Source organism: Sinocyclocheilus rhinocerous, unplaced genomic scaffold, assembly GCF_001515625.1.
Source record: "Sinocyclocheilus rhinocerous isolate Xijiao unplaced genomic scaffold, SAMN03320098_v1.1 scaffold2033, whole genome shotgun sequence".
NCBI classification, from domain to species: Eukaryota; Metazoa; Chordata; class Actinopteri; order Cypriniformes; family Cyprinidae; genus Sinocyclocheilus; species Sinocyclocheilus rhinocerous.
Genome location: NW_015635542.1, coordinates 38,472 through 51,083, shown reverse-complemented (window position 1 = coordinate 51,083; position 12,612 = coordinate 38,472). Strand labels below are relative to the sequence as shown.

The window sequence follows — 12,612 nt, the reverse complement described above, 5'->3', positions numbered from 1 at the left end:
TATATATATAGTAAAAAAAATAGGAAAAGATTTCAATAGGTGTGGAGCATGAAAAGTCCTCATGTTGCATGTTGACTTATGTTGACATATTATTAAAAAAAATGCTACGATTATAAATGAATGTTCAGTTATGGTAATTATTTTCATTAAGGTTTTTAAATTACCCAAAATCAATAGAGGCATTTGCAACCATTTTATTTTATTCTCAATTTTTTATTCTTTGTTCTACAAACCATAATATTGCTTTAATCTGCTTTTGGAAATCAGGTTAATGCCAAAGAGTGGCCAGAAATATAACAACGGGTTAATATTTAGCTTGCATTTCCAAAAGTTCTGGACTTGTGGATTTTTTTTTATCACAAACCTTTGATTCTTGTCAGCACGTTGGTGTTTTTTGTGTGTGTCCTCTTCAGTCGTGTGTGTGTGTGTGTGTGTGTGTGTGTGTGTGAGCTCACACAAATTGCGTTTTCCCCCCCTGAGCTTCTCCCTTTGAAGTCTGTGGGAAATCCTTTCCGTTCGTCTCTCGTCTTGATGGGAAAGAGAGAGAAAAGACATGTGTTCAAAGACACCCCTCCACTTTCTGCCCTCTCCGCTGCCCTCCATCTCTCCATCGCACTATTCATGCCTCCTGTTCATTCTTCTTCACCAAACACACACTTCACGTTGCTTCCTGTGAGTTTTCTTTCCCCTTCCCCTCTTCTTTCTTTCCTTTTCTTTTGCGTAAAGTCACATAGAGAGAAAAAGCATTATGAATATTTTAACTTGCAGAAATGTCACTGAAAGAGGACAGAAAGAGAAAAAAGATAGAGTGTAATGATTCAAGTGCTGTGTCTGTTTCCTGGAGTAAAACCATGTGAATGTGGAAAAATGGCTTGAGGGATATATATAACCGCTCAATGCGTTTCCCTCCCAACATACTTTTCAAATCTAAGCAAATAAATCATTAATATTTGAACCTTTTACCGTGGCAAAAAGAGAAGTATAGCTGTGCACAGTCTGTATGAATTGTTAATGAGCCAGACAATTGTATCACTCAAATTAGCTGCAAATTGAAGACATTAACACATTAATCAGAATCAAGATGTTGTCTTTTGTCTGTCTAGCTGGCAGAAGATGGAATATAGCACTATTATTTAAATGACTAACAATTTAACGTGTTTATTATGCACATCTAGAATAAATGTTTTATGTTTCCTGTTTTAGAATGATATCTGTATTCGTTGAGAGTGGGTTTGTGTGTGTATAGAAACCTAGAGGAGCTTTGACCCAATTTTTCCCTGCATAATTACAGGAATATGTCATTTTTAGAGTGGTATTTATCACAGGTGTGCAGTGTGACTGCCGATGCCCGTAGGCTTTTTATTGTGCTGCTCGCTTAAATTTGTGCTCAACACACAATCCTCTTTCTGGCTCAATATATCAGTGTCTATTTATGTTTACTGGCAAATAGGAACTGCCCAGGCTTCATGGGTGTTGACTGCCCATATCACAATAGCAGGGCATCTGGCAGAAGGCATAGAATGTGTGCTGTAGAAGAGCGAGAGTATATATGATCTATCATGTGCACTTTCTCTCTCCCTTTCAAAATATGCGTGCATGGGGGTTGGCTTAGCTGTGGGTTGGGGGCTAATGTGTCCCCAGAGGTCAGATAAATCTTTTTAGATTCAGAAAATGCAAAAACGTGTTTTAAGGTTAGAGTTTGAATTAGGGTTAGTCTAATGTAATTGTTGTGTGGGCGATATACCGGTAGACACAATTAACTGGCAGAAATTTGTCAACCGGTAGAGATTTTGGACTATCGTTTCTATAGTGCTTACACGCTCACATGACGTTGCTGTGCTACGTGGTCATGAAAACTTATCCTTTTCACATGTTTATAAGCATAGCAGTTAAAAAAACAAGTGATTTTAAGCTGTTGAAACATAATCAGCTGTGAAAAAGAACTCATTAGAGAGTTATTTTTGCCGCTTTAGGCTTTGAACGGTTACATACACACACTTGTATGTGTCAAAATGCCTGTCTTTGCAAGTGTCCCACTAAACACAGTAAGTTAGGTCTTAAGTGAAAGCAAACAGCTGAGAAAGAAAACACGTGTAACAGTATATGGGATCCAGGCAGCTCTTAAATAACAGCTGTCTAAAATTCCTGCTGTCTGTCATTCATGTTAATCAGACAATAAAAGAGAGAAAGTCTCTCACTGCTCTTGACTAAATCACTTTTGTAACTTCAATAAAACATATCATATATAAAACAGTTGTTAATTGAGCAATCAGTATGATAATTCAAGACAAAATGCAGCTAAGTGAAATGTCTTCACAATAATGTTTAATTGAAAATTCTGGCACACCTGAGTTTTATGCGCACAGACTTGCCTGTTTGGCCCCTTCTTTGGTAGAAAAGCAAAAAGGGCGTAAAATACTCCCAATGTTTAATTATTTCAAACGAGCCTCAGGGAAACTCTCATGGGTTTTAATTAAGCCTGAATAAAAATTATGTAAATTACTTGTGAAAGTAGCAGGTTTCTTTTCCTCTTTTCAAAAATAAATTATTTTATTTATATTTTGAATGAAGCCATAAAGAGACTCAGTTTTGTATGCACTAATGGATTGTTGCTGTTTCCCTCCTAATTTTTTCATTAATTCTGCTTTTCTTTATCAATTTTCTTGTGCGGATACTCATATGTTTGTAGTTACACTGCGCCCTACACATCAAATTAATTTTGATGATTCAACTCAGAGTTTATATCTGAGGATGGTTTTGCAAGGTTTTTTCTATCCGGTGTTTATGGGTCTGGTGCTGGAAATGTGAACAAAAACAACAAAATATGAAAAGAGTGAATCTCCCCTAAGACCTGGTTGTTTTCCATGCAGCTTTAATGCATAGTAGCCATGTATGAATTTTTAAAGTAGGCATTTGCTCTGCATAATAATAGATGTTTGAGCATTTCAGTGTTTTATTGCATTATTTTATATGCAGGCGACAGGAAGTGAAAATGAACCACACATTCACACTAGAGATAGGAAAAATAATGTGTTTATTTTCGCGATTCATATTGGCTGTTTAACACATTACAAATAATTAACATAATTAATGATGACTCAGTTTTTCTGTTCAAGGAGGCTATGATCATAGTTTTTTTTTTCTTCACCATTTCCTGTGGCATTTTATGCTCATGCTATTTGCCTGTTGCATTTTGAGTTTGGCTACTTGGTTGATGAAAATTCATCTCCAAGATTAAGCCACACAGGTGTAAGTGTGGATAAATGAATCAATACTTACATTGCTAACGTGTGTAGAGAGGACAGTGGATCAATATAATTGTGTTGCGGAGATATAGCTTCATGTCCATTTTTGCACAAACTTCGTTAAATTCGTTAACATGCTTTACGAAAATGGTTTGGTATATCAAAAAGCTTTTGATAACTTTTTACCAGAATGCTCTAAAGATGATCTGAATTTTGATGAATATTGGACAAACCGTCTAGGACGATTTCCAAAAAGTAGATTTTTAAGAAAATTCAAAATTGTGAAAAATCTTGCCCTGTAGAAATGTAAATTTTGATATGCATTCGACTCTGCATGAGTGAAGAAATCAGAGGAAAAAATTATTTTGCTTTTAGATATTACGGTTCAAATATTATTAGCATAAATGTGCAAATTTGGCCTATTGATGGTGCTAGAGAGTTTGAGATAGAGACTCCAAATTTGCTATGAGGGTCTGCTTGGAAGCAGGATGACCTCTCTTAGGGGGACCATAGCACACAAGCAGTTGGTCCGCCTTTCTCCACAGGGCAGCTCTGTGGACGTATGCATCCAGTGCTCGCACTGGACACATACAATTAACACAAGGATCTGGTGCGCCAGCTTGTATAAGGGGCGCGAACGTAGACCTCCCTGGTAGTTGATATAAAAGACCACCGCTGTGTTGTCGGTGCGCACCAACACATGGCGATTTCTTAGGTCTGGAAGAAAGTGTTTGAGGGCTCGAAACACGTCTGCCATGGACCGCCCAATAGCACGGGCGGTCTCCTTGGTGGCGCGAAGAGCTAAATCAGCGGTTCTCCTTAGTTCTAAGATATCATCTGCTTTAACTTGCTCGCCTTCATCTAGCTCTTTTAGCAGGTCGGCTTGGTACGCCTGTAACACTGACATAGTGTGCAGATACGCACCAGCCTGACCCGCTGCCGAGTACCCCTTGCCCACCAGGTCAAAGAGAGCCTTCCGGGAGCGAAGCAAACACAGTGGCAACTGCTTACAATGCGGACAGTCGGCCCCCTCGAGAGCCGGACTGATTACACATATGATTCAGAGCTTGGTATCGCTGAAGGCGTTCCCCTAGCGTTTTCCGATGCAGCTCGAGTTCCCGAAGGGGAACTACATGGTATGTGTGTTGAAGCAGGGTTGGAATAAAACTCTTATATTCTTAAATTGTTGGAATTAGTAATTTTATACTCAAAAAAAAAATCAATTTAACAAAGGTATTTGGGTTGGCAGTATAGACCTGACAATACTTAATAGTACTTAAAAAGTGCTATTAAACAAATATCTAAAAAAAAAAACTACTTTATATTGACTCTACATTTATTTCGGTTAAAATATTAAAATATTCACAGCCCTAATTCATACTTTACACTCATAATCCAATTATATTTCCTATGACTAAAAATAATCTTGAAATTAATTCCCTTTCTCTGTTTCTCTCATCAGGGTTGAAACAAATCCATGCTCTCTCTATCCAAGGAAACTACGAACTGCGCATAGATCTTGAAGATTTCGAGAACAGCACAGCTTTCGCACAGTATGGTGTGTTTGGAGTTGGACTGTTCTCTGTTGATCCTGAGGATGACGGTTACCCCCTCACCATCGCTGATTACACCGGAACTGCAGGTACATACACATATTTACATATTTACAGACCATGGATCAATATCTTCAATATTGTGTAATTAGTATGCCTTATTTAAATCACACTAACTTTGAAAGACCCGGTATGCAAATCAGTTAGCATGATTAAATCTTTGTCAACAATAATAAGTGCTTATTCATTCAGATAATTGGTCCACTTCAGTGCTTGGTGGCATAGACAGAATAATCATAGCACTTAATTCACTCTTTAGTCACTTCTTAGCCGCAAACAAAACATAGCTCTATCACACGTCCTCTGCAAATCACCACACAAAAACAAACACTAAGGCTGGGTATCAATACACATTCCCTAATTCAATTTGATTCTGATTCACAAGCTCTCAATTTGATTCAGATTTGATTAAAACAAAAAGTGCTCATTAAAAAGTACCGGCTGATTTTAATGATTTCTATAGTCAGTATGATTCTGACTATATTTGTCACAATGTATCTTTTTTGATCACTAAAAAGAACCAGCTCATTTGTTCATAAATCAGACTACACTGGTAATGTGAATGTTTTTGCATGCAGTCTGCAAGGGACCATACAATAGTAAGGCGTTCCTTATCATTATTTTTTGGTACACTATCTTTTTATTGCATCACGTTAATAACAGACTGCAAACTCATTCATATCTCAAGTTATTTTTTTAATGCTGCCATTAAAGAAAAGTTCTTAGAATCTTAACAATCATTGTCGGGATTATTTAGAAATCCGATATTATCACCCAGTCCTCGCAAACTCACACACAAAATGCTTCCCAGTCGATTACTACCATTGACTTAAGACAAATGTCAAGAACAGACACAAACTGAATTGGAAAGCTCCTCAGAGTCCTGTAAGAAACAAGTGAGTAGGGAGATAAACAGAAATAGAAAGAGCATTCTGAGTTTGAACTCAAGGGCAGTTGCAGAGGAAAACACACAAATTCACCATGAAGAGAGCATGAAGGAGAGAGGTGAGAGATCTCCTGTCTGTACAGCAGGTATATCCGGGCTTGAATTGGATTGTGTCTGTAGCGCTGGTGTCAGGTGAGCAGGTGGTCTCTGCTGGGCAGCGTCTTCATGCCCTTGAGATGCTGGGTTTCCTGTTTGCTGCCTGACAGGTCTCCCCTAATCAGAGCACTGAGAATATTATTGTGATCATTTGCATTGATTTTGACAGGCAGTTGTGCTCTGGGCCGGCCTGGTGGGGCCTAATACGTCTCAAAATACAGACAGCGTCAAGGTGACTCCTTATTCACGCCAGCATGTGAGCACAAATAAGCCCACGCATAAGTTTGTGCACATACGGTATGTTTTATGCAGGTTACACATTTATACCGAGCATTTTTAGAGAGTCACATGTGATATTACCACATCACCTGAAGGCTTTCTGAGACAATAGTATCCCCTTGACAAAGGAAAAGTGATTCCCAAGAGCATGTGACCGAATCTGAGAGTTTGCAAGGACATGTCTGGATACAACACTCTTAATGCTGAAATGTCAACGGCAGCAATACAAGTATTTTCTGTGGGCTCCGTGCGACCCTAGTGTGACTAATGGCTTATTCCCATAGCTGCGGACAAAATCTGTCAAGCTTGAATGACACGCGTTTCTGCTGGGAAATTGAGCACCGGTCTGGGATCCGTTTCTCTGCGTATTGTCTTTGACGTTATTGAGTTAAACTGACTGTGGATCAGAAGATTGGAGATCTTCAAGGTCATGGGCTGTTAGAGAAGAGGAATGGCGGTTTAGAGCTTTCGTTCTGGAAACGTTATCCTTTTCTGTGGAGCGTCCCTTGTATGTTAAGCTGGATGAAAGGTTAAACTCAAACTGGTTCTGAACAAATCCCATAGTGGTTTAGAAATACCACCTGACATTTACCGCTATTGTACTCCATTCTGGTACACTTTCGTTTTCTTCCTGTCTCTCTCCATCTCCATAGAACACTTTGTTCTAGCTCTGTTTGGATTATATTCTCTGTTCATGTTAAGCTGACAGGAACAGTTTATAGGGCAACAGACACATCACCACCTGCCCTCCTGCCAGAAAATCCAGTGAAGTGGACAGCAGGCAGGATGGCTTTACAAATCCCCTTTTCAGCCACAGAAATGGTGAAGGTTTGTTTCTGTTGGCCCACCACACCCAATGTCTGTTGCCATCAGATAAGACTGATGCTACAAGACACTTCTTGAGGGAAGAAGACTTGTCATTGACCCACAAGTTGACCCTTGCCCCACAGAATTCTGAAAGAATTGTGGATCTCGAAATACTTGCCTGACACAATGGCTGTAATAAAAAGAAGCTGCAAGATACAAATCTTCTTTACTTCTCAAAATAACAGAAAGCTGCAGCACATTCATGCACATATCTCTGAATGATAATGGCATGAATGTGCTGCAGCTTTCTTTTCTGATTATCTACTGATGTACCATTGTAGTTCAGTCAAACCCTTTTACTAAAATAGAAATTAATGCATGCATGGGTGATGCTTCAACCATTTGATGGCATGTTTTTACCCTTTGATTACAGAATAGGCAGTAAATATAGGTTGAATATTTTGGAAATGAATTGGAAAGACAATAATGCATAATGCCACTGTGTGCTTTAGACCAGGGGTTTTCAAGCTGAGGTTTGGGGACCTATGAGGTCGTACGAGGTGGAAATTTTCAGTGAAAAAAAACAAAAACCTAAATTAATCCTGATTATTCTGTCAAAAGCACTAAGGCAAATATTGTGTAGTGCATACAGTTTTGTGTGTCTCTATCTATCTATCTGTCTGTCATATTTATTAGCTCTCCTTTCTTACAGCATATTTCATTTCATTAATATTTTGTACTTGTTTTGTAACTTTCTATGGTGTGAAAGTGAAAAAGTGAAAAGCACTACTGAAATTAGTTGAAATGTGTCTTTTCAGAATTGTCTAATTTCTAGTTTGGGGTCAGTAAGATTTTTTTTTTCTTTTTAAGAAATTAATATTTTTATTCAAGGACATATTAAATGATCAAAAGTTTTACAGTATTACTGTTTGCTGTATTTTGGTCATATATATGCAGCCTTGTTGAACATAAGAGAAAACAAAGTATTTCCAACCTTATTTAAATTGTATGCCTTTACAATGTCAAGCTTGCCTATTGGTATAAATGGGTCTTTATACATGGAATTATCTACAGTAGTTGCCTTTATATTAATGTAGTACTCATGTGTACTATGTGTGCACTTCAATGTCATCAGCCAATAAAGTACTGGTTCAGCTGCATGTTCCAGACAGCATAGAGTGTGTAACTTAACACATACAGTAACACATAACTTAACACATTTCAGCTAATTATGGAGTAGCACCTATACGCGTTTGCGCATGAGTTCTTTAAAGAGGATCGTCAAAAAGGCAATGATGAGAAATCATTTAATGCAGAGTGAGTCATCCGATGCAAAATGTTAAGGTCTTATGGAAGTGTGAGGGAAGGTGACAGGAGCAAAGCAAAACACTGTATGCATAAATCACACCCAAATTAGATAAAATGCTGAAAATGCTTTTATTTGAGAGAGATGAGACGAGATTGCTTGTGGATGCTAACTCGTCTCATGTATTCATGGGCATTCATCTAGAGTTGTTTGTGTGAAATGGCTTTTTGTGATGATTTTCACAGCGTTATTTCTAGAATCACACAAATCAGCTCTGTTGCAACTTAAACACACATTAACATTTAAAAGTTTGGGGTCGGTAAGATTTTTAAAATGTTTTGAAAAAAGTCTCTTACCCAGGCTGAATTTATTTGATTAAACATAAAGTAAAAACAGTAATACTTATTATTACAATTTAAAATAACATTTTCATATATATATATATATATATATATATATATATATATTTTTTAATTTTATATTTATATTTACGTAGAAACTATGAATTACTATACAGTAATTGTCTGCATATCCCAGAACATCTATATGATTATTTTTATATACATTAAATAGTTTTGTTTATAATTTCTTGTCTTATTTAAAAATATATTTTGAAAGCTTTCCTTTTTGAATTTATATATATATATTTTTTTATATATAATATATTCCTGTGGAGGCAAAGCTGAATTTTTCAGCAGCTATTACTCCAGTTTTCAGCGTCACATGATCTTTCAGAAATCATTTTAATATGCTGATTTTCTTATTAGTATCAATATTCAATATTTTTCAACATTCTTTTGCTTAAATTTTTAGTGTAATTAAAAACAAATTCAAGATTCTTTGATGAACAGAAAGTAAAAAAAAACAGCATTTTTAAAAATATAAATCCTTTGTAAAATTTTAAATTTTGTTGCAAAGAAGAGATTGTGAAGTCTCAATGGCATTCTCCTGGCTCCTGGCCAGGGATTCTCCCCTTCAGATTATCCTGGCTAAATAAAGGATAAATAAAATAAATAAATGTCTTTACTGTCACTTTTGTATCTTTTATTAAAGTGTTCTTGCTGAAAAAGAGTATTAATTTCTTTCAAAAGAAAAAATCTTACTGCCCCCAAATTTTTTGAACAATAGTTTAATTATCTTTCTGCTGTTTTCCCTTTATTTTTGTGTGCACCCGTACACAGGAGATTCATTGCTTAAGCACAATGGAATGAAGTTCACCACAAAAGACAGAGACAACGATCACTCTGAGAACAACTGTGCTTCATTCTACCACGGTGCCTGGTGGTACCGCAACTGCCACACGTCCAACCTGAACGGCCAGTACCTGCGCGGACAGCACACCTCTTACGCCGACGGGATTGAATGGTCGTCCTGGACCGGGTGGCAGTACTCGCTAAAATTCACAGAAATGAAAATTCGGCCAACACGCGAAGAGCGAGAAAGCAAGTAACCACACAAAAAGTCCAATTTAAATGTAAGAAAAAAAAAAAAAAAAAAAAGTTTAAAAGACTTCAATATGGGACTTATGGTGTGGAAAACAACAAGGACAGTGGTTGTTGCAAATCTGAAAAAGAGCTTTCTGTTGTCCTGTTTATTAATTTGGCAGAAAAGTCGCACTGTTGTGTGGCCGTGCTGTAAGTCCTGCCCTCCATATGACAATCTCTTTATCATCAGGCCTTGAAGTTTCTTTACACCCCAGCTGTCGGATCTCAGCTCACCCCTGCACTGACTCAATACTGTGAGTCACACTTCGGTTCTGACAAAAAAAATGACACTTAATCAAGGATCCTATTATCTTGCCACCGGTTAGGGAATGAATTAATGGAGGACTGTGTACGACAATGAAATGATGGAATGGTTCCTTCTGTCAGCAAAGTCCGTTTCCGTTCTCCCTCTTATTGTTTAACACGCAATTAATACGCTAAACACACATGCCGAGGCCAAATCTCCACTAAGTCTTCATATTTGAAGAAGGAGGCTAGTACAAATGAAGAAAGTGTGGAAGATGGGAGGGAAATGAGAGAGAGAGGCGGTCCAGGAGGAGAGAGGTGCAAAGGTTTCTGTGGGAGTTTGTCTCTCATCTGTTTGACAGGCCATTAGTGAGCATATTGGCCACTTTGTCTGGTCGCCATTGCCAAGTGATCATCAGCCAGGCTCTTCATCTCGCACATACGCAGATGGAGGCTGTTTATGTGTGTGTGTGAGCGAGATAAAAGGAAAATGCGATATTGTCTCGTCTCCTTCCCGAGCATGCGTTTCTAACTCAGCACAAGTTTGAGTGTTCTCAAGGAATCTCTTTATGGGCCCGACAAGCTCGCCCAAGTGTGTTTATTTAGCACTTATACACAATTCATTTGTTCACGCACGCCTTTGGATGCCGTGTCGCAATGCTAATTTAAACGAGCCGCCCTGTCCTCTTTTATGTGCGAATGCTAACGTGTATATCAGCTCATTCACTGCCGTCCCTCTCTCCAGCTCACTTTCCAAAGGTCAGACATCTCGAACGTGAATATTGTGCTTCCTTCCCCTCGTGCTCGAGCAGCTCCCTTCATCTCTCGCCCTTTCTTTTTTTGCCTCATGGTCTTCTTCTCATTTGTTCTCCCTCCGCTCTCCCTTCACTCTTTGGGTTTGTTTTCTTTGGTCCCCTGTGGAAGTGGAAAAGGTCAACATGTCATTTAGTACAATTACGCTGCCCATTGTTCTCTTCTTTGCTCTTTTCTTACTTTTTCCTTTTCTCTCACTTCTGTTCTTGCCGATTCTGTTTTGTAATTCATCTCTCTCTCTCAACCTAATTGTGTTCCTTTTTTAAATCCCCATTATCATAATGATGACAATTTATTTGTACTTTGCTTAAATGATGTAGTTTTGAATTCAAAATGGAGAGATTTACGTATTTATCATGATTAACGCACTAACAAAACTTTTGTTCCCTCCCTTGTTTGTTTGTTTTTATATGTATAAAGATGAGCAGTTTTCATACTGACTTGTGAATGAACTTGTGCAAGTATAAACACTGATTCATTCATCTTGGATTTTGCCGTTTTGAGTTTTACTTTATAAATGTAACAAGAGCTTTAAGATATGTGTAGATTTCATGTACAGTGTGTATGTTTTAGAGACTTTTAGCGCATGTGAAATGTTTTCTTATGGGAAATTGACAAAAGCACACAAACAAAGCTTTAGAAAAGATCCCTCGATGTGTCCTGATAATGCCTGTAGTCATGTGACTGGGATGGAATGGACTCTTGTTTTAAATTCTGGTCTGTCAGGAGGGAAGGTGAAATCCATTAAACGTACACCAACAAATAATGAGCACATTACTCGAGAAAATATGTGGGAAGACGACTGTAAAAGCAACATTACAGGATGTTGTCAAGACTCTTAAATGGACACAAGTGAGTGCTCATCCTTGTCTCTGGAGTCGCCTCTAAGTTTGCACCACTTTAACTACAAAGTTGCCTCTGTCAGTTTGTGTCTTTGTTGTGTATTTTCTATTGTACTTTTTTTCTTCTCAGATTTTTCCCCTCCTCTCATTCTGTGGAATTACATCACAAATGGCCCCTTTTCTCTGTCACCATTTGCTTCAAAGTTAACCATGCAGCCTGTTCAGCTGTCAATACCGTTTCTCTAGTGCGTTGCCATGGTAATGATCCCCTGAACAAAAGCTAACAGGCTGAACAAAGAATGAAGGAAAGAGATGTTAAATGATGTAACTATGTCAAGAAAGGACAAAAAGACAAAAAAGAGTGCACATTATAATGGGACAAATACAATTTGAAATAATTTGTAATTAAGGGTCTCTGTGAGAATGAGTGTGTGGAAATGTGTGTGCGTGTGACTGAATGAAACAGAAAATATACTTGTAAAGAAAAAAGTAAATTGTTATTTCTGTGTATGACATTGGCTCTTCATATTGTGTGCATATAAAAAAAGTTAAATAAATAACATATAAATAAATTGATTTCTGCAGTGGCACTGCATGGATTTTGAGATAGATCTCCTGTGCGTCTTTTCTGTGCATCCATACACACAACTCTCCATTTCCAGCAGGAAATCTTTTCATCACCCTCTCCAGCTGTTTTTAATACTCACAGGGCGTTCGCTCTCAACACATTACACTTTTCACACAGACTCAGGGTTTGTGATTGCTCCCTCTGGATGCGTTTCCTCAAACCTTTGCTCTATAAATAAGTCTAAATTTGTTTCTGGCTGACTCTTTATGTGTGGTTTAAAGCAATTGGCAACTGCCAAAGAACATCCTGTTCCCATTCCCCAGTTTTAACAGGCTGTCTGTGTGTGTATGTGTGTGTGTGTGTGTGT

General features: G+C 37.9%; 1 protein-coding gene across 1 annotated transcript in view; it reads left to right on the top strand.

Moving 5' to 3' along the window:
• Positions 1-9,937, top strand: part of LOC107747311 (fibrinogen C domain-containing protein 1-like) — an 18,305-nt gene extending 8,368 nt beyond the window's left edge. Inside the window, exons 5-6 of the mRNA XM_016561776.1 lie at positions 4,708-4,887; positions 9,474-9,937. Coding sequence (XP_016417262.1) covers positions 4,708-4,887; positions 9,474-9,742 — 449 coding nt within the window. The 3' untranslated portion in view covers positions 9,743-9,937. The remainder of the gene's footprint in view (positions 1-4,707; positions 4,888-9,473) is intronic.
• The last annotated feature ends 2,675 nt before the right edge of the window (positions 9,938-12,612 follow it).